Genomic DNA, 19,714 nt, shown 5'->3' with positions numbered 1-19,714 from the left:
AACTGGAGGACCAAAGGTTAGGAACCACTGAGTTAAAGGCATGTGCCAAGAGCTGTAATTTTCTTGGTAGTCAGAGAACGTACTCATTATACCTGATCTTGAAAAGCTAAGAGAGGAAAGAGTGGATGAGGCCTTTAGAGAATACTTTACTCCCATAGTGATAGCTTCTCTGCTGTCACTGTCCTGCTTGTGGACTTGCTGTGCGGTCCCTAGTTGACTGCTAGGAAAACAGAATGCTTGGCATGTAGATATTTTGTTTTGACCAAGTATTTTACATTTGCATTTTACTCTTTATGCTTTCCTGGGTTCATCAGTTAAGAAAAGATACTGTCACTCACTAGATACCAGTTATGCAATTGCCATGAAAAACCTTTTGTGCTGCAACATGATTTGAAATACCCTTTCCTTTTAAATATTGTTTCAACATTACAACATCTTGCTTACATTTAGTTTCCGTTGGTTCTCATACTTATACACACTTCATTTCCATGGAACATTATTGCACCGTCTCTTTTTATACACCCTTCTCTTAAAAAAAGGAGGGGGGAGATAGATGATAGATGAAATTCTCTTTCCTAATGTGATCAGCATCCTGAAATAAGTCTGTCCTCATGGAAAGCACACAGTTGTCTGCAACTTGCTTTAGGCTTGGTATGTGATCTGTGGTCTTAATTGCGTGCAGAAATATTTTATGAATAGACAAACTATATAGAATACATCAATACACCTCTGAGTCATTCTTTTTTAGAGTTGAATGTTCACTTGGAAAGGGACTAAATAGCTCTACTTTATTAAATCCCAGTCCTGCCCATTAATAACCTTAATTGGTTGCTGGCAATGGCAAGAGGTGCATTTTACCTTCACATTAGTTGTCATTGATGACTAACCTGACGAACCATTTCAGAAAGCAAATCACACCCCATACAGTTCTCACTGTTTATAATGAGCTAACCTGGTTCATGATAGTATTGTTATTTGTCTGGAAATGCTTTAAGTACCTCTGCAGAATAGACCAGGGAGTTATTCAAACCCTACCTATGTGGGGTTTTTTTTTTTTTTTGCCCCATCTCTTCTTGGTTGAAAGTCCTGAATGGGCAAAGGTCGTAATGCAGAGATCTACTTCAAGCTGTGTGAAATGGAGCTTTGAGCTAAATACACATTTTGAGCAAGAACTTCACATTCATTTATTGCATGTACCATGTCTGTTCTCATCATTTTAGTCCCCCAAAATGGTTCAATGTTAGAAATATTAAGTATTATGGATTTAGGCTTTAGTGGTGGTGATGTAGCTGGGAAAAGTGGTGTTTGTTTGATAGCAGACAATACATTGAGATTTGCAAGCTTGTGGTCTCTGGATTTAACTGATTGTGGACTTAAACTGATTTGGGAAAAATAGCCACCAGTAGCAGAGGCTGTGGTGGCAAGGCCTGGGTGCCAGGCACATCTTTTTCCTGCTTCCGCTGCAGCATTTCCGCTCTTCTAATAGCAGTGGTGCCTGGCATGCTTCAAACAGAAAGAAGTGTGCACAGCTCCCAGGTTTCATGACACAGCATTCCCCTATCCTGTGTACACAGAAGTCAATCTTAGGATGCTACAGATGAGGCAAGTGCTTGATGTCTGGGACTTATTCCTGCTACTTCCCCTTCTCCTCTGTACATTGAAGTCAGGCCCAGGATGTTGGTGAGCCCAACCTCTGTCTTACTCACTCTAATCTATGTTTGGCTTTTTCCTTACAGACCCTGGCACATCTCTGTGACCTGCAATGACAAGCCTGAACAGTAGCCATGCAGAGAAAACTGGGGAAATGTCTTCAAAGCAGCCAGCACCAAAAGTTCAGGTTCAGCGATCTGTTTCCCGAGAAACCATCACCATTCATTTCTCGGCGTTTGGGAAGGAGGAAGAGGAGGAGGAAGAAGAGTTCAAGGAGTCGCCCCCTGAGACACTGGATGACCAAAGCATTGTAACAGCACTGGAAGCTAAGGAGGACCTCTGCTTTGATCTTGGTGACCATGACTCTTCTGGTTCCACTACCTCGCTTAAAATGGCTGCATCTCTGCTCACCTCATCTCCCACAACCATGCCAACTGTAAAGCCGCTGGAGCCCCAAGTCTTCAGCGCAGCGGTGCCATCAGCTATGTCACCCTCCTCACCTTCGTGTAATGCCTCTGCCTCCTCAGGTGGGGCTTTGCCTTCAGAACCGAGAACCACCCTGTCGTCTTCTCCATTGACCTCTCCTTCCAAGTCGCTTGTCACATCTAGCACACCCTCCTCTGTTACTAGCTCAAAGCCTTTCATGACTTTAGTTAAGTCCCTTTCAACAGACATTGAACCAAAAGAGCCCACTCCACCCACAAGACATAGGCAATTAATGAAATCCCTGGTGAAGTCTCTGTCCACAGACACTTCTAAACAGGAGTCTGAAACCGTGTCATACAAACCACCTGACTCTAAACTGAACTTGCACTTGTTCAAGCAGTTCACTCAGCCTCGGAGCACAGGTGGCGATTCCAAAACCGCTCCCTCTTCCCCCCTAACATCTCCTTCAGATACCCGTTCCTTTTTTAAAGTACCCGAAATGGAGGCCAAAATTGAAGACACAAAAAGGCGCCTTTCAGAAGTGATTTATGAGCCTTTTCAGCTCCTAAGTAAAATAATGGGCGATGAGAGCAGTAGCCACAGGCCCAAAGCCTTATCTTCAAGTGCTTCAGAACTGTCAAATCTTTCCAGCTTGAACGGCCATTTGGAAAGCAATAACAATTATAGCATTAAGGAAGAAGAATGTGACTCTGAGGGGGACTTCTACGGAAGTGACTCCAGTATAAATAAGAGTACTAAACAACCCCAGATAGCCGAAGAGCATGCAAAAGAGGCTGAAAGTAGAAGTTCCCCATCATTAAGCACAAAGGATGCCAATTTAAAGGGGTCACTGGTACTTGAAAGATGTTCTTTGTCTGCCTTGGCAAGCAAAGAAGATGAGGAGTTCTGTGAACTGTATTCTGAGGATTTCTGTTTGATAGAGGATGACAAAGCCGAGAAACATTGCGAAGATTTGTTGAAGTTGGAGGTGCCTGAGGAAAGCCCTGCACCTTTCAGCAGCGAAGGTGACATTGAATTTCATGTGCAACCGCCTAAACTTCCAATGAAGACATTGTACTTTCTCACAATGCTGATCTATGCTTATCTTATACTCCCCCTACCTGTTTACTTCAGCGGACTCTTCTTGGGAGTTGCCATTGGGTTTATGATTGCTATCTGTGCAATTTGGCTTTTTACACCAAGTGCCAGGTATAGCAGGCTACATACACGTTGGAACAAGCAACTGCATACAGAACCTCTGGACATTAGAGAACCTGAGATATTGAAGGTAAGTAGTTGCTTTGCTTTTGAAAAGCACATTCACCGATGCTTCAAGCCATATTTGGGTGTTATGCTGCTTGTCTGTATGTGCAAGGGCAATGAATCTAATGCTCAGTTGCTGGCTGGTGCCAATTTCAATAACAATTGATTCATGATAATTGGTTTCATCAGTTGATTCGATCGCCAATCAGCGTATGTTGAGTTAATTGTTCTTCTCCCACAGAGTTTTTTGTATATTTATCATGGGAACTAATTGAGAAGGTGAATAAGGTGGGCAGGTAATTGATTTACTCCAGTTGTATATTTATCATGGGAACTAATTGAGAAGGTGAATAAGGTGGGCATGTAATTGATTTACTCCAATTGTGAGAATCATGCAATCCTCCAAATGTGGTTAGATTGCTGCTCCCAGCATTCCTCTGCACTTGGTTGTGCTAAATCCAGCAAAATCTGGAAGTCTTCTTCTGTGTCTGATGCTAGAGAAATGAGACTGTGAATCCACCCCTCAAGTTGGTTGTAACTGACTGAAGTAATTCAGCAGTTTTAGCACATGTATTAGAATTAAGATATGAGAAATGAAGAATATCACTTCGGGTAAGAATACTAGATCAATCCAAAGGTCTCTGTACTTCAACATCCAGGTGCTCATCAGAAGTCATAAGCAGGACATGATGACAATAGCTTGTTCACCTCAGTAACTGGTACTGATAGTTTAAAAATACAATCATTTGAGGAATCTCCCATTTCCACCAATATATTTTCTGGAAGAGTACTCCCCTGTGTCTGACATTCATTCTCTGTTATGACTAAGTTCCTCTGACATTGGGGAACAAGGGAAAAAGCGTCAATTCTACAATAAATTTATAAAACAGAACATGTCCACATCCTTCTGAAAATCAGTGAACTCAACAAGCTGAAAGACTGTGTGTTGGTTCAACACCAGACCAAATATGATGAATTAAATGGAAATTGAATGTTTGGGGTTTTAAATGGAACAGGAGAAGCTCCCCTGGTAAAGTTTGTCTTAAATGTCTGACTGAACCTTCTTACAGCATAATTGGAATACATGTGTTGCACAGATGGTCAAAAGAAAGGGAGAGGAGAACCTTGCATTTCATGTTGACATACTTTCAGTATGATCTTGCTGTTTCTGTATATCTAAGTTCTCCTTGTAGTTTTCTTTGTAGGAAGACTTATCAGTAGTATTCCTGCTGATTGTTTATCAGCCATCTTCCTGCTTGTGACCTTTTCTCCTCTAGTGCTTTTCCACAGAGCAGTGCTTATCATAAACTGCTTCTCTTTTCAATCCCTAACTCCACCTGTATTGGTCTTCATGCACTCACTGAGCTGGTTCATCCAACACAACAAAGCTGGGGAGAACCTTAGTTTATTTTTTATGGAGAGGGTGTAAGTGCGCAACACATAATCACACCCATTATGAGCAGGGACAGCTAAGCCAAACCATGGTTCCTCTACCTGTGGTTTGTTTACCATGGCTTGCAGACCTGTCCCTCTGCCATGATAAGCTCCATAGAGTAGTGAGTATCAGTTCGTTCCAATTTCCCTTCTCCTTTTTGTGACTTCTGATGTTTTCCTGTCTCCTTCTGTCCTGCAGATCAGGACAGAAAGAGAATGTCAGGTCAAGCCAAACAGATTTGAAGGTTACAGCTTAATATTTGCAAAGTCCACTTTGTATTCATCTGAATGAAGACAGTCTCAAAAAAAAAAGAAAAGAAAAGAAAAGAAAGGACTGTCTTAGGATATTGTTTGGGCTATTGTCTCTGCCAGAGCCTGGGAGCAACAGGTTCCTTATATCTAATCCTCTCTTTCCAATAAAGAAGGCATAACTTAGGAGTAAGTACACCTTAGAAGTACAAGGTGTACCACAACTCCTTTTCTTGTGTTACTGTACAGTAATTGTAATTGTTATATTTCGTAGTTATGGGAGACTGAAATGCTGAAGGGGAATGTTACAAGGTGCAACCACTGATTCATGCTGTACCTTCTTTTGTTGTTTCATACTGTGTTCTTGGTGCTGGGGAGGCGATGAAGAGTATGTTGTTTGTATCAAAGCTTTTCACATTCATTTTTATTTAAAAAAATAACTAAAAGCAGCCATTTGAGTTTCAATGTATTGTCGAAGGCTTTCATGGCCGGGATCACTGGGTTGTTGTAGGTTTTTCCGGGCTATATGGCCATGTTCTGGAGTTTCTCTCAAGAGTTTTTAAAAATCTCAGCTGTAACTGGAGAAAGGAGACATGATATTATAACTGCAGTAATTACTTTGGAAGGGTAACTTTTCCAATTGTTTTCTTCACAACCGGTGTCTCTTTTCTCAATTTGCAATTTTTAATAGAATCATTTGCCTTCTAAGGATATATTTCAGGGCTTCATTCCAAAGATGTTTTTCAGTGTTCCTTTCTTTGTTACAAATTTATATACCAACTGCACTTCTCTGTATGAATAAACAGGATGTTGCATATTGAATGGAAAAATGATAAGCCTCTTAACAACTTAGATATGTGCTGCAAAGTAAAATGGACTTCTAAAGTATCTGTTTCCAGATCTCCAACAATAATGGCATAGAAATGTTTGGAAGACAGCAGGAAAGAGATTAAGTTAAGAGACAATGAAAGGTTTGTGTTGAATATTGAAGTCCAACAACATCAAGTAAAATTTAATAGTAAACTTATAGAGTCAGGGACTGTGTGGACTTTAGTGATATCCCACACATTCGTAGTGGTAGGATGAATTTCCCCTCGTAAAAGAATGTGCTAAAACGCCCCTTCCATAAATACTGTACTTTTTAACGCAGTACTGCTCAAGGATTGTGCAGGCAAAGGAATGAGCTTATTTTGTATACTGAACTGAAATGCTCGGGTTCTTAACTTATGAACAGGCTTAATGTTTTTTTGTGTGTGTCAGAGGAATTTTTTTAGCGCTGCCTGGGATTTGATTTTTAAGACTGTTTCTTGCAGCAGCAATATCTGGCAATCGCACAATGTAGAGCATTGTTCAGTTTGCCATATGCTTACGTGATAAGGGTGGCAGCTTAAATGTGCTGCAATTGCCATACAAAATGTGGGGGGCACAGATTTTTCTCCTTAACAGCATTTGAGAAGCATAGCTTTTAAAATAATGGTTGGTATTATTGATGGGTCTGATGTATATTAACCATAGGGGATATCATCATGCTTGGATAATTGCTTTAGGTTTTATGAACAGATTTTTGCCAGACATCTTGCCACTGTAAGGAGAAAAGACCAGGCATTTAACAGGATCTGCCTTGCTGTTAGGTAGAGCTAGGCACTGCCTTATGTTGGCAGAAGTAGTGGCAAGATTTTGGAAAACAACACTGCCATGTGGCTTCCCCTGACTCTCTTGTGTTAGTCTGGTGCTCTAGAATCATAGAGGAGACCTCAAGGGCCATCCAGCATAAGGGCCATCCAGTCTAACCTCTTTGCCATGCAGGAAAAACACAAAGCACTGTCCACAGATGACTATCCAGCTTTTGCATAAAAACCTCCAGAGAAGGAGGCTCCACCATACTCCGAGGTGGCAGCATATTCCACTGCTGAATAACTGTTATCACCAGGCGGTTCTTCCTAATGTCTAGGTGGAATCCATTGCTCTCTATTCTAGTCTACAGAGCGGGGGAAAAAACTTGCCCCTTCCTCAATATGACATTTCAAATATTTAAACATAAGTCACTCCTCATAGGGTTTCCAAACCTTTGATCATTTTGGTCTCCCTTCTCTAGACACGTTCTAACAGGTAACTCCCCTTTCTCCAGTTTCTTCAGTTTTGATGCAATGATCAGCTGACAGTCTGGCTAGCTTCTGGGTAGGCAATGACAGAAACTGCTATCCTTTCAGAAGTTTTTGGGATGCAAATCCCATAACTCCTCAGGATAAGCCAAAAATAACTAGTAGACCATAGTTGCCTCGTCTTGGTATAAGGAATGGGGCTCTGTTTTGTCCCTTGCTTCAAGTAATGAGACTATTCCTCCTCATAATGTGTTATTGATCCTTTATTTGTTTTTTTTCTGTGCCTCATATATGCAGAATCTCTAATATTATAAAGGTTCCCAAAAACATTGTGTGTTTCCAAATCCCTTCGATGGACTTTGGTTACAGGCATTTGGTGGTTTCTTGTGAGGAACAGGATGCTGGAGAAAATAGGTCTCAGACCTAATCTGCAAGACCTACACTTAATAACAGGAGTAGACAACCAGATGCCTTCCAGATGCTTAAGACTATAGCTTTTGTAAGCCCCAGGCATTATGGCCAAGAGCTAGAAATGTAGGACAAAAGGCAATGCGAAACCTTTCAGGTATTTTAGACTGTATAACTTCTTTATGTGAACCTTTGCATATTGAGATTTGGCTGCTACCTTCTGTTCACCCGAAGAGGACAGATATGAAAATAAATCTCCTGTGGCTCGTTTTGGAGCTTAGATTACATTTAATGTTGGATATATGTTGTGAGATGTCTGTCACTTATTATCTTGTTTGGATTTGCATAATGTGCTTGCTATCTCCTTGAGTAGATTTATCAGGGGTGCATGTGTCACTCAGAATGATTCATATATTTGAGTATCCATGGATAGCATTCCGCCCACATTAGGACAGAATACTTACCAATAGGACCAGTACAACCTTCACATTTATGCTGGCTTGAAACCTCAGAGAAACACAATAGTACTAAAAATTAAACTGTTTACATCACAACTTCAGGCCTCTCATTTTCCAGTAGAGAATTTAATCTGTGAACTTCTTTCTCTCTTAGTCTTCCTGACTATGGGGCCACACTAAGTTTACTGAAGTCAGCCTTCTTCAAGTCTAAAGTGGGTAAAACCTCCTGAGAGTTGTGGAATGTGAACTTCACATTATACCTGAAACAGCATTTTAGACTTACATTGGATAAGCAATGAGTCAGTTCAGATAAACAGCCAGCCTCTACATAGGGTTCTTTACTGTTCCCTACCACGTCTAATTTGCTCTAATTGTGCATGTTCTCAGAACACCTTGTGCCACTCAAGTATGGTGGTTGCTCTGTTTGAAAACAGTCACCTTCCCAGATATTTCTTCTGTAGGAAAGGAGAAGAGGGCACAATCCAAACTACTGAAATAATCCCTATCATCCCCTTTAAAGGGACCTATCAGAGACTACCATTGGTTCTTCAAATGACTTGTCAAACAGACTTAAACCTTCTTCGCCATGATTATGTACTACAGGTGCAGGGAGCTGCTTTTTACCTTGTATGAGCAATACACAGCCTTAAACCTGAATGAAACTATTAGTGGGGACCTTCCTTGATGGTTGCAGGATGGAGAAGCTCGGGTGACTCCACCCAGCAGTGTTTTAGTCAGCTTGCTCCTCACACAATTTTTCCTTAATACATATTGGGATGGGGTTTTCTTGGAGAATGGCTAGCAAACGTTACAGACTCCTGCCTGGAGTGTGTGGTTTTCCATTAGATTCTGGGCTGATTTACATCTTTGAACACTCCTCCAAATCAAGATACATTGGAGGAAATGCTTAGTCTTCTAGCTTAGTCTTCCTGCTGTTCCAATAGTTTCTGTACTCAGAACCAAGGGGAACAATTCAGATTCATGACTCAGGAAGAGTTTGCCACAAACTTCTGGTTTCACAAATTTCATTAAAAAGGAAGATTTTTAGCCATAGAGTTTGTTGTTGTTCATTCGTTCAGTCGTTTCCGACTCTTCGTGATTTCATGGAGCAGTGCACGCCAGAGCTCCCTGTCAGCCGTCACCACCCCCAGCTCCTTCAAGGTCAATCCAGTCACTTCAAGGATACCATCCATCCATCTTGCCCTTGGTCTGCCCCTCTTCCTTTTTCCTTCCATTTTCCCCAGTATAATTGTCTTCTCTAAGCTTTCCTTTCTTCTCATGATGTGGCCAAAGTTCTTCATCTTGGCCTCTACTATTCTTCCCTCCAATGAGCAGTCAGGCTTTCTTGAAGTATGGACTGGTTGGATCTTCTCGCTGTCCAAGGCACTCTCAGAAGTTTCCTCCAGCACCACAGTTCAAAAGCATCTATCTTCTTTCGCTCAGCCTTCCCTATGGTCCAGCTCTCACATCCGTAGGTTACTACGGGGAATACCATTGCTTTAACTATGTGGATCTTTGTTGCCAGTGTGATGTCTCTACCCTTCACTATTTTATCAAGATTTGTCATTTCTCTCCTCCCAAGAAATAAGTGTCTCCTGTTTTCCTGGCTGCAGTCTGCGTCTGCAGTAATATTTGCACCTAGAAATACAAAGTCTGCCACTGCCTCCACGTTTCCCCCCTCTATTTCCCAGTTGTCAATCATTCTTGTTGCCATAATCTTGGTTTTTTTAATGTTTAACTGCAACCCAGCTTTTGCACTTTTTTCTTTCACCTTGATTAGAAGGCTCCTCAGCTCCTCCTCGCTTTCGGCCATCAAAGTGGTGTCATCTGCATATCTAAGGTTGTTAATGTTTCCTCCAGCAATTTTCAACCCAGAGTTTCAGTTTCAGACATAGAGTTAGAAGCCAATTATTCGAACCTCTTGTTCAGTGTACAAAGCTGAATGCAACAGAATGCCTTTCCTTAAATATCTCCAGCAAGGAATAGCCTTGTATTATATTCCACTGTATCAAAGACACTTTTCTTTAAATTTTCCCAAAACCTTGTTCCTTGTTATTTCCACTCATTGCTCCTAGCCCTTCGCATTGGAGCAGCAGAGAACAGATCTGCTCCATTTTTAGCATGCTAACCCTTTGTTTATGAAAGCTGTTCTTATGTGTCTATCTCCTTAATCTTTTCTTTGCTAGCCTAGACACACCTGACAAAAGAAGTGCGCATTTATATAAGTGGTTGTGGAGTGATCTCGGTGCAAGCTAGCATTGTTCACAAATTCGTCATTAATAATGCAGAGAAAACAGAAAAATGTCCCTTTGTTCTTTGAGAGATTAGTAAGTAAAGAACTGAGTTTGGTGCCCTGAAAGGGTCTGATTTCCCTCCCGCACATCCCCTTACCCCCTCCACATACCTGACTCCACATTGGGTACTGATTAAAACATCGGTATGAAATGCACCTATGAAATGAAATGGAGGTGCTGTTTTCCCCTGCTGGTGAAGTAAACAAAGGAGTGAAATGGAGTTCTAGTGTGGTCAAGCTGGCAGAACTTAATCCTGTTATTCTAACCATAAAACCTGAACCATCAGGTGTGAAATGAATCAGTAGAACAGCATGGGGCTCTTCTAATTCCATTATCCAGTTAAAGGGAAAGAAAGGCCAGGAAAACTGGAAAGAAAAAGAGGGACAGAGCAGCTGGAACCTGGCATGAATTGTATTTGGGTATAGCTGTATCAAATGAAGTAGGTTTTAGCAAAATATACACCATCTACTCATTTCATTTCCTGCTATATCTGGCTGTCTGTTGTTATGTATCTTCAGTCTTATTCCATTTATGGTGACCCTATCGTAGTTATCTCTTAGCAAGATTATGTTGGAGGGGGTTTACCATTGTATTCGTCTCACACTGAAAAAGTGTGATGGGTTTTCCATGGCTTAGCCAGGATTTGAACCTTGGTATCTACTGGAATTTTAGGGCAATATTCAGACTGCCTGCCACACTGACGTTTTGGGTCTACTTTTATTGAACCTTGTCTGTTGTGAAGTATTTTGTCTTTGTATTGCACTTCTGCTATCCTTGCAATAGACAGGTTATTCCGGTTTATGGAAGAACTCATACATCCAGGGACTGGCTTTCTCCCAACTATAGTTAGATAGAGACATGAACTTTTGCAAAGTGAGCAGTCCCCATGATTTTGTGCAGCAGTCATCAGTTCTTTGAATATCACAGATGCAATCCTTGCATGTATGTGGCTCAGTCTGTACAACAGTGTGTTGCTGCGCTTTGCTTTGTAGCATAGCTGAAAAGAAAATTTAGCAGGGAAGAACATGGGTCCCCAAATACCATTAGATCTGTAACTTTAGACCTTTAGCTAAACAGGTAGGAGTTCCAGTCCAGAGAGATGCTGGAAGACCAGTTATTACCTACCTCAGCTTTTAGAAATGTCAGAATTATCGTTTCCCAGTGTAAGGAAAGTATGCCATTCACGGTTGTATCCTGAAAATGAGATAAGGGGAAGAAAATAACTAGAGCTAGGTTCCCGGATGTTTGTCTTTCACTGTTTTGTCAGACAATTCCTGAGATGGAGGAGAAATCTCGCTTTCCTCCAGTTGTTCTTGTGCTCTAATTTATATTCAGGATTAAGCAAGCAAGAATCCCAGTGTGTTGTTTACCTGCCTTTTGCATGTTCCAGATTCTTATAGTTTTGGGGCAAATTAATCATCTCAGCCCCCCCCCACCCCCCCACCCCCCGCCGCCTTCTGTCACTCCTCCATCATCAGTCTTGTATTACTTAGTACAGGAGTGAGCAACATCTACTTATCCCATGCCATCAAACACTATGCTTAATTTGTTTTACACCAAGAGGCACCCTGGGGAATACCTTTTCTACACATTTGGGGGCTGTGGTACTATGAAGAAGTCTAAGAGGACCACAAAAAGGACTGCATATAGACTGTTGTTGTGTACCTTTCTTGCGTTTCCAACTCAGGGTGGCCCTGTAGCAAATCTATCGCGGGTTTTCTGGGGCTGCAAATGTGTGACTCACCCACTACCACCTGGTGGGGTTCCATGTCTGAGTGTTGTCATCCAACATGCAAACTGCCTTTAAAGTAGTCCACTTTTAAATTAGTCCCTTTGAGCTTCTTTCAGATTCTAGTGCCTACTTAACTGTTATTCTGCTCTAATCTTCTCTGATTTCACATATTTTGTAGCAGACGGTATTCTGTACATGTTTTGTGGCTGTTATTTCTAATTTGACTTAGGAGCCATTATTAACAGATAATTGTCTTTTTTTTCTTTTTTTAGGGCTGGATGAATGAGATCTATAACTATGATCCAGAAACCTATCATGCTACATTGACTCACTCGGTCTTTGTAAGGCTAGAAGGAAGCACTCTGAGACTTTCAAAACCCAACAAAAATATTTCCAGAAGGGCTATTTACAATGAAGCCAAGCCTGAAGTCACGTATGTTAGCCAGAAAATTTACGACCTTACAGACAGCAAGGTGAGCTCTACTGAAATTTGATTGGTGATTCTCTTTGGCAGTGAAATGTAGTTTGAGTTTTGTTTTATTTTTTTGTCCAGTTACAGATTTTTCATCCAAAAGCAGATGAGGCTATTTTGAATGACATGGATTGCAGCCAAGTAGAAAATCCCACGTGTCTGTCACAATATCTAGTCTTGCCCTTGTGTTTCTTTTAATGCTGCTTTCCTTCCCCTTCTTACTACACATATGTAAAAAGGACTAAAATCTACATTTTCATAAATATTCATTTCTGTCATCTCTCTTAATAGCTTTGGTCTTTATGTTTTGATCATAAATGAGCAAATGTCCAAAGTTTGGGGTTGTGTTGTCCTCTTGTGTGATCTCGGAGGACAACCCTTTCACCGTAAGATTTTTCAAAAAAGCTTTAATTAAAAAAATTAAAAAATACTTGAGACATACCCACTGAGACATCTAGGCACCAATGTGGGAGGCTGTTAGTAAATCAAGAAGCAAAGCAAAACTTGAAGTTAAACCATGTCACAAGTTATTTTTTAAAAATAAAAATACGCTCCTAACCCCTCTTAATAGTTGCGACTTGAGTATTTCTAAGGGCCTAAGAAGGGAGATATATGCAGCCTGTGGGGCCTCTCTTTATCCACCATGGAGATTTGTATACCTGAGTGAAATGGGATTAAGACTTAAAAGCAAAAAAGTGGGATATTTCAGAACATTAAAGTTGCATGCTTCAGTGAATGAGTTAAGAGTTCTAGGTTAATCAATAGAATATAATTAATTGAGAATAGCATATCCACACATACTATTCTCATATGTGATGTCAGACTTCTTATCCTAAGCAGAATTTCATTTAGGGAATGGAATTAGCCTTCTTGAGTCAGGAGAAAGGCAAGATAAAAATAAAATTGTATTTTTAAAAATATATTGGACTTCTTTGGAGGATATTTGCTCTTCTTTTCAGCTAAAGAATGTTTCCATTCTTTAGTTTATAAAGATCACTAATAATATAGTCTATATCTTTGGATTTAATAATCTAATACATGACAAAAAAAAGAAAAGAAAAGAGATTGGCTGGGAAGAAGAGAAAGATAATTGAGGGCTTTTCCACACAGCTGAATAAAATCCCACATTATCTGCTTTGAACTGGGATATATGACAGTGTAGACTCAGATAACCCAGCTCAAAGCAGATGTTGTGGGATTTTCTGCCTTGATATTCTGGGTTCTGTGGAAGAGCCCTCAGTCACCTTTTCTTAGTTTCACAATTCTCATGAAGAGCTCAAGGAGTGGAAAAGTCAAACATTGCTGCTCTTACCATCGACCTTATCTCCTTTCTTATTGCACTTTCAAAATTAAACCAAACAGTTTGGCTTCTTCTGAGAACTATTTTCCTGTGAAACATTATACAAGTATCACTCTTAGTATCTGAAGGAGAAGACTCTTGTTCACAAAAGCTTATGTCATAATAAAAATGTTCTTTAAGGAGCCACATGACCCTTTATCAAACAAAACTAGAACTGTCCAGATAAAATGGGCAAGTTGTCTGCAGCTTGATTTGTGTTCCAAGTATACTGAGAGCATGTAACTTTAGAGGCTATTGTGTGTTCGGTGTAGTAATAGAAGAATTCTGTTTAGCAGTGAACACAGTGCAAATTTCAGTCTGTTTGATTCCTGAGGTTCAGGTGCACAGGAGCCAGTTCTAGCTAGCTCTTACTCAATAGAGATGGATGCTTAAGATTATTTGGAAAGTTTGAAGTAAATAATGAATTGAGGACACTTGATATTACAGTAAGACTTTGTTCGCACTGGTTGTAATTAGGGAATGTGCCAAATTTCAGAAATTACTGGTCAGAGAGAACTAGAAAAAATGGATTGAAGTTCCAGAATCTCCTAGCCAGCATAGCAGGGAGCTATGACTCCCGTTAGAGAAGGAATCCATGTCCTTGCAAGATGAGCCATTGCCTGCCTCATGAAGTATGGCTTCATTCAGCATTTCCCGTTTGCTTCCTTCCTTCTGTCGCTTTCACAACTTACGTCATTGTGAAGGAGAGCAACTAGCAGCATTGTGATGCTCAATCTGAAGTTGGCAGAGAGGTCACATTAGCTCTTCTGTGTCTGTTCTTTCCCAAATTTTAGAGAACCATGAAAAAACAGATGAGTTTTCTCTAGAGAGGGAACTCAGAAAAAGCAATGCCTCTTTCAAACTGTTATGGCTGAGAGTAACCTTTCCTATATTTGCAACAGATTATATACGAGGGGTATTTTTTAAGTAAGGTCCGTTGGAACATAAGTACACAACGAAAGTTTATTTCAAAAAAGTAAATTTATTTTCAGAAAGTACATACTTCACTCTATTTTTCGACATAGTTGCCAAGTTTGTTCAAACACTTATCATACCTCTGAACCAATTTTAAAATAACCTCTTCATAAAAACTTGCCGCCTGTAATCGTCTGTAATCAAAGAAGGGCGACCGGAGCGGTCCTCATCATGGACGTTGTCACGGCCATCTTTGAATTGTCGTACCCACTTACGCACTTTGCTTTCACTCATAACAGTATCACCGTACACTTCACAAATCTGTCGATGAATTTCTGCAGCAGGCAGGTTCCTTGCTGACAAAAACCGTATCACTGAGCGAACCTCACATGCGGCAGTTGAGTTGATAGTCTTAAACATTTTTAAAGCACAGAACAGAACTGTACAGGTTAGCTACAGAGCGGAAACTGAGCACAGTTGTTCCTGAGGCATGCCGGTACATGACACATGCGCTCGTTGCGGTATGCGCGCGAATTACTAGTGTCTATAACAAAACGGACCTTACTTAAAAAATACCCCTCATATTTGATCATTTCACCTTCATGGTGAGGTGAACCCTGAAACTGTCTCACATCTCTTCTTCCAGATCCACCTTGTCCCTCAGAGTTTGGCTCGAAAACGAATTTGGAATAAAAAGTATCCTATATGCCTTGAGCTTGCGAGACAAGATGACTTCATGGCTAAAGCCCAGTCTGATAAGGAAACCTCAGAAGAGAAACCAGCTGCCGAAAAAGTAGACCTAACCAGCGAGGAACCCAAGAAACTCTCTCAGGATGGTACAAAGTCTGTTACTCAGAAGGACCAAATGCTTTATCTTTTTGGAAGGACTGGTAGGGAGAAGGAGGAGTGGTTTAGGAGATTCCTTCTGGCTTCCAAATTGAAATCTGAAGGAAAAAAGCCAATATCTGTGTGTGGAAACAAGCCAGGTAAGGTTTTTTCCCTCTGAAAATATCAGCTTATTAAAGGCTAATTGGATTGCATGCTCCAGAAGGTATATTGAACATTCAGTATGTTGCATTTCTGGGCTGAGATCTGAATGCCATTTAACTTATCTGGGAGGCTGTCTTTTGTTTTAAGAATACATATTTTTATAACTTTCCAAAATAGTTTCCTGCATTGAGAGGAAATGAATCATAAGTGCATTTGTTTTCGCTGCAGTTAAAAAAAACATTCCTGGAGGTAAAATATGAAGTAGCGTTTGACTTTCAGAGTATTGTATGGATGTTTGTAGTGCTTAAACAAAATCCGATTAGTCTCTCCCCCCCCCCCCCCCCCCTTCTATTGAAAAATTGTAAGTCATGGGACTTGGAAAATGTTTTGAATTTTTTTGAAGACTTACACTTGCTTCTCAGGAAGGTTTCTGTATGAGATCTTGTGAAATTTGAGATTAGTGTTTTGGAATGCTCTGAGAAATATTGTGAAAAAACAGAGAAGCCCAGTTGAAGGCATGCTAAGGACATGCATCTATAAGCCTTCCAAGGACTTGCAGCCTAAGTTCTGTGATTTACAATCTAACTGTGACAAGCAGCCATTAATTTTTAATAAATGATTTTCTCGCATCCTCTCCCATTACACATCTTTCCTCCCTATTTAAAAGGTTTGTGGAACAAAATGCTTTTGAAGAGTTGTGTCCTATCAGAGTACTTAGGTTAGTTCTGGCACTACAGAATAATGTAGATGCAGATTCTAGAAATTGAGCTGTAAGTGAACTTTCCAGCAGAGGTTCAAGTATGGCAATAATATAAAATTGCCTTGGTGGCTTATGGAGTCAGTTTATGCTAAGCATAAGCTTGCTTAGCAGAAATGTGGAGTTGTCCCTCCACATTTCTGGATTTGATTTTTGAGGATTTGATTGTTCATAGTAACACCTCAGTTGTATAAAAAGGTGTTTCCTTATCTTTACTGTAATTCTTGTTGCTGTTGAAAACCATCTTTCCCTTTATTTGTGGGGCAGAATGCTTGTTTGGTGTGTGGGATAGTATTAGAAATACAGATTTTGGCCTGTTTGCATAACTTACTTAAATAATTCTTCTGCCTCAAGCTCCAAACATGGACCATTTGTGGCAACATAGTTCTGAAATGTTTCTTCTCAGAGCTTTAAACACCTTTTTTTGGACTGTGATTCCCAGTCTTCTCTAGCCATACTGCCTGTAATTCATCACATAATAGTTTCACCCCTCTTTTTTGAGTCCTGGTTTTTCCTCACATAATAGTTGCACCTTTAGTTCACGGGTGACTATTGTTCAGTGGGGCTCTCACTGGCAGGCATACGGGAGGGTGAAGGCTCACACACTCGTCTCTGCCCTCAGACCTGTGGAGACTCTACTAATAACCTTATAGTCATTGCATATCACTGGAGCATCTTAAACTTCAGACTTTCATGGTCACTAGGTTTTGTATTTAACTTTGACTTTCTCTCTCCCAACTCCTGCTGTATTTAGGATTCTTGCCAACACACAGTAGATCCAATAGCCAGTCTGGAGTTCTTACACACAGTCGTAGCAGCAGCAAAGGAAGCGTAGAAGAAATCCTTTCTCAGCCAAAACAGAAGGAGCTGGCAGCTAGTGCAAGACAAAAAATGTTGTTGGATTATAATGTCTACATGGCAAAGTGTATTCCACAAGAACATACAAGCCCTGTAGTTAGTCCAGTTCAGAGTGCCGAGAGCAGCCCTTCAATTGTGAAGAAGGTGAGGTATATGGTTAAAGTGTTCTTCTTGAAATGTTATGTTCACTGTTAACACCTCTTCCACACAATATAATTGCACTGAGTTGTGTAGTGCTGGAAAGAGCTTAATTTTCCAGGTGTTCTGCCCATTTGAGTATGTTTTCTGTTTATACCACATCATACTATTTGCTGATTTCTATATATTCTAAGTAATAGTTACATTTAAAGTGCTAGCCATTATTTCATGGGTAAGTTGAAATTTTAGTAAAAAATGAAACTAGAAAATCATGAAGTTATGTGAGTACTGTACCTTGACTGTCCTGGATTATCACCTTTTCTTAGAACAGTGGTTCTCAACCTGTGGGTCTCCAGGTGTTTTGGCCTACAACTCCCAGAAATCCCAGCTAGTTTACCAGCTGTTAGGATTTCTGGGAGTTGAAGGCCAAAACATCTAGGGACCCACAGGTTGAGAGCCACTGTCTGAGAAGAATGGTGAAAGGTGAGGTCTTAGTCTGTCCTGGAAGGACCTAAAAGAAGCATCAGCTCTCCTTTATTCCCTTTGTATGGTGCCACTTCTGGCCTTTCTTACTTCCTGGGCGGGGAAATGACAGTGGTGGCCACCCCAGCTGAGGTATTTCTGGTGCTTTTTGATCTCTGCAGCAGAATGACCCTCAGCTTATACATGAGTGCACCATATTCTATAAATGCCTTGAATAGTAAAAATCAATGGAGACCCAATATTGAAAAAGTACATGAAAAATGAATCAGAAAACTTTCCTTCCTTGTGGAGAAAAAAAATCAAACAAGTAACAGCTCAATTTTGAAAACTATAGCAAAACTAAAAGAGTAAGAATCTGAAATCTGTTTAAAACGCATTTTGTTTAAAATATCTGAGTGAATGAAAAGTCTTCCCCTATTACTGAAAGAGAAGTAAAGTTACCAGGGAGGCTGTTCTAGAGGTTTGACGAGTATCTTTTCCATAGTACCCACCCCACTCCTTTCACATACTGAGGGCATATACAGAGCATGGTCTTCTTAAATTATAAGTAGATATTCTGGAAGTGGTATAATACCTGTCCAGAAAAATAACATGAATGAGCTCCTTTCTCAAGAACATCTTTACCGGTTTGGATAGGGAATCAGAGCAATGGGATTGCACCCTGTCTTAGCTTCTCAATACAGGGAAGATCATAGAATCATAGAACAATTGAGTTAGAAGAGACCATATGGGCCATCGAGTCCAACCCTATTCTGCTATGCAGGAAAAGCACAATCAAAGCATCCTTGACAGATGGCCAACCAGTCTCTGTTTAAAAGCATCCAAGGAAGGAGCTTCCACCAGACTCTGAGGCAGAGAGTTCCACTGCTGAACAGCTCTTACAGTCAGGAAGTTCTTCCTAATGTTGAGGTGGAATCTCCTTTCCTGTAATTTGAAACCATTGGAAACTGAGAGGGATGTTCTCCACACAGACAGAGGCCAGCTCTCAGTCTGCCCCTCAAGCTGTACCTCCCAACCAGAAGTTATATCAAGGTGATATTTGTAACCTTTCCTTATCCCATCTAGACACAGTAGTCATTATGAAATTGACTGAACTTTCTCTTTAGTAATGTTGTGAAGATTACTAAAAGTAGAACATTCTTTTTTTTTTAACCAGTTGCCAGATACGTGTTGTGACGAAGAGGAGCAGGAAGCATGGGTAAATGCTTTGCTTGGAAGAATCTTTTGGGATTTCTTGGGAGAAAAGTACTGGTCTGACATGGTTTCCAAGAAGATACAAATGAAGCTTAGCAAAATAAAGGTATGGACACTTGCTGCCCTTCCATCATAAAGACTATGTTGTTTAGCAGGAGGATGTTTCCTTGCCCTCTTGTGCCAGGGCAACAACCTGTTTTCCTCTGAACTATAGGAAAGCTTGTGTAGCTTGTTTGACCACAACCCAACCTGGGAGGTTTGCCAGCTTCAGGACTCCTTTCAGGAGTCTAAAACAGCCTTCAGGAAGTCATACATTTCTGCTTCAGTCTTCCTTTCAAATTTCTCGGAGGACTTTATTTGATTTATTCATCAGCTTGTTTGTTCAAAGCATTTATATTTTGCTGTTCAGCTGGGAAAAGCTGCCAGAGAAACCTTATTGCTGTATGCCTTCAAGTCATTTCTGATTTATGGTGATCCTAAGGCAAAACCTATCAGGGATTTTCTTGGCAAGATTTGTCCAGAGGGGATTTGCCTTTACCTTCTTCTGAGGCT

At 40.5% G+C, this 19,714-nt stretch overlaps 1 protein-coding gene across 2 annotated transcripts in view; it reads left to right on the top strand.

The window, feature by feature from the left end:
- Nucleotides 1–19,714, top strand: part of TEX2 (testis expressed 2) — a 98,531-nt gene that overhangs the window by 53,549 nt on the left and 25,268 nt on the right. For both annotated transcript variants that reach the window (XM_060763111.2, XM_060763110.2), the window contains exons 2-6: nucleotides 1,737–3,364; nucleotides 12,289–12,489; nucleotides 15,389–15,728; nucleotides 17,244–17,491; nucleotides 19,125–19,268. In XM_060763111.2, coding sequence (XP_060619094.2) covers nucleotides 1,763–3,364; nucleotides 12,289–12,489; nucleotides 15,389–15,728; nucleotides 17,244–17,491; nucleotides 19,125–19,268 — 2,535 coding nt within the window. In that variant the 5' untranslated portion in view covers nucleotides 1,737–1,762. The remainder of the gene's footprint in view (nucleotides 1–1,736; nucleotides 3,365–12,288; nucleotides 12,490–15,388; nucleotides 15,729–17,243; nucleotides 17,492–19,124; nucleotides 19,269–19,714) is intronic.

Source organism: Anolis sagrei, chromosome 2 (assembly GCF_037176765.1).
Source record: "Anolis sagrei isolate rAnoSag1 chromosome 2, rAnoSag1.mat, whole genome shotgun sequence".
Lineage (NCBI taxonomy): Eukaryota > Metazoa > Chordata > Lepidosauria > Squamata > Dactyloidae > Anolis > Anolis sagrei.
The sequence above is the reverse complement of the archived record's forward strand: the minus strand, read 5'-3'. Positions and strand labels throughout refer to the sequence as shown.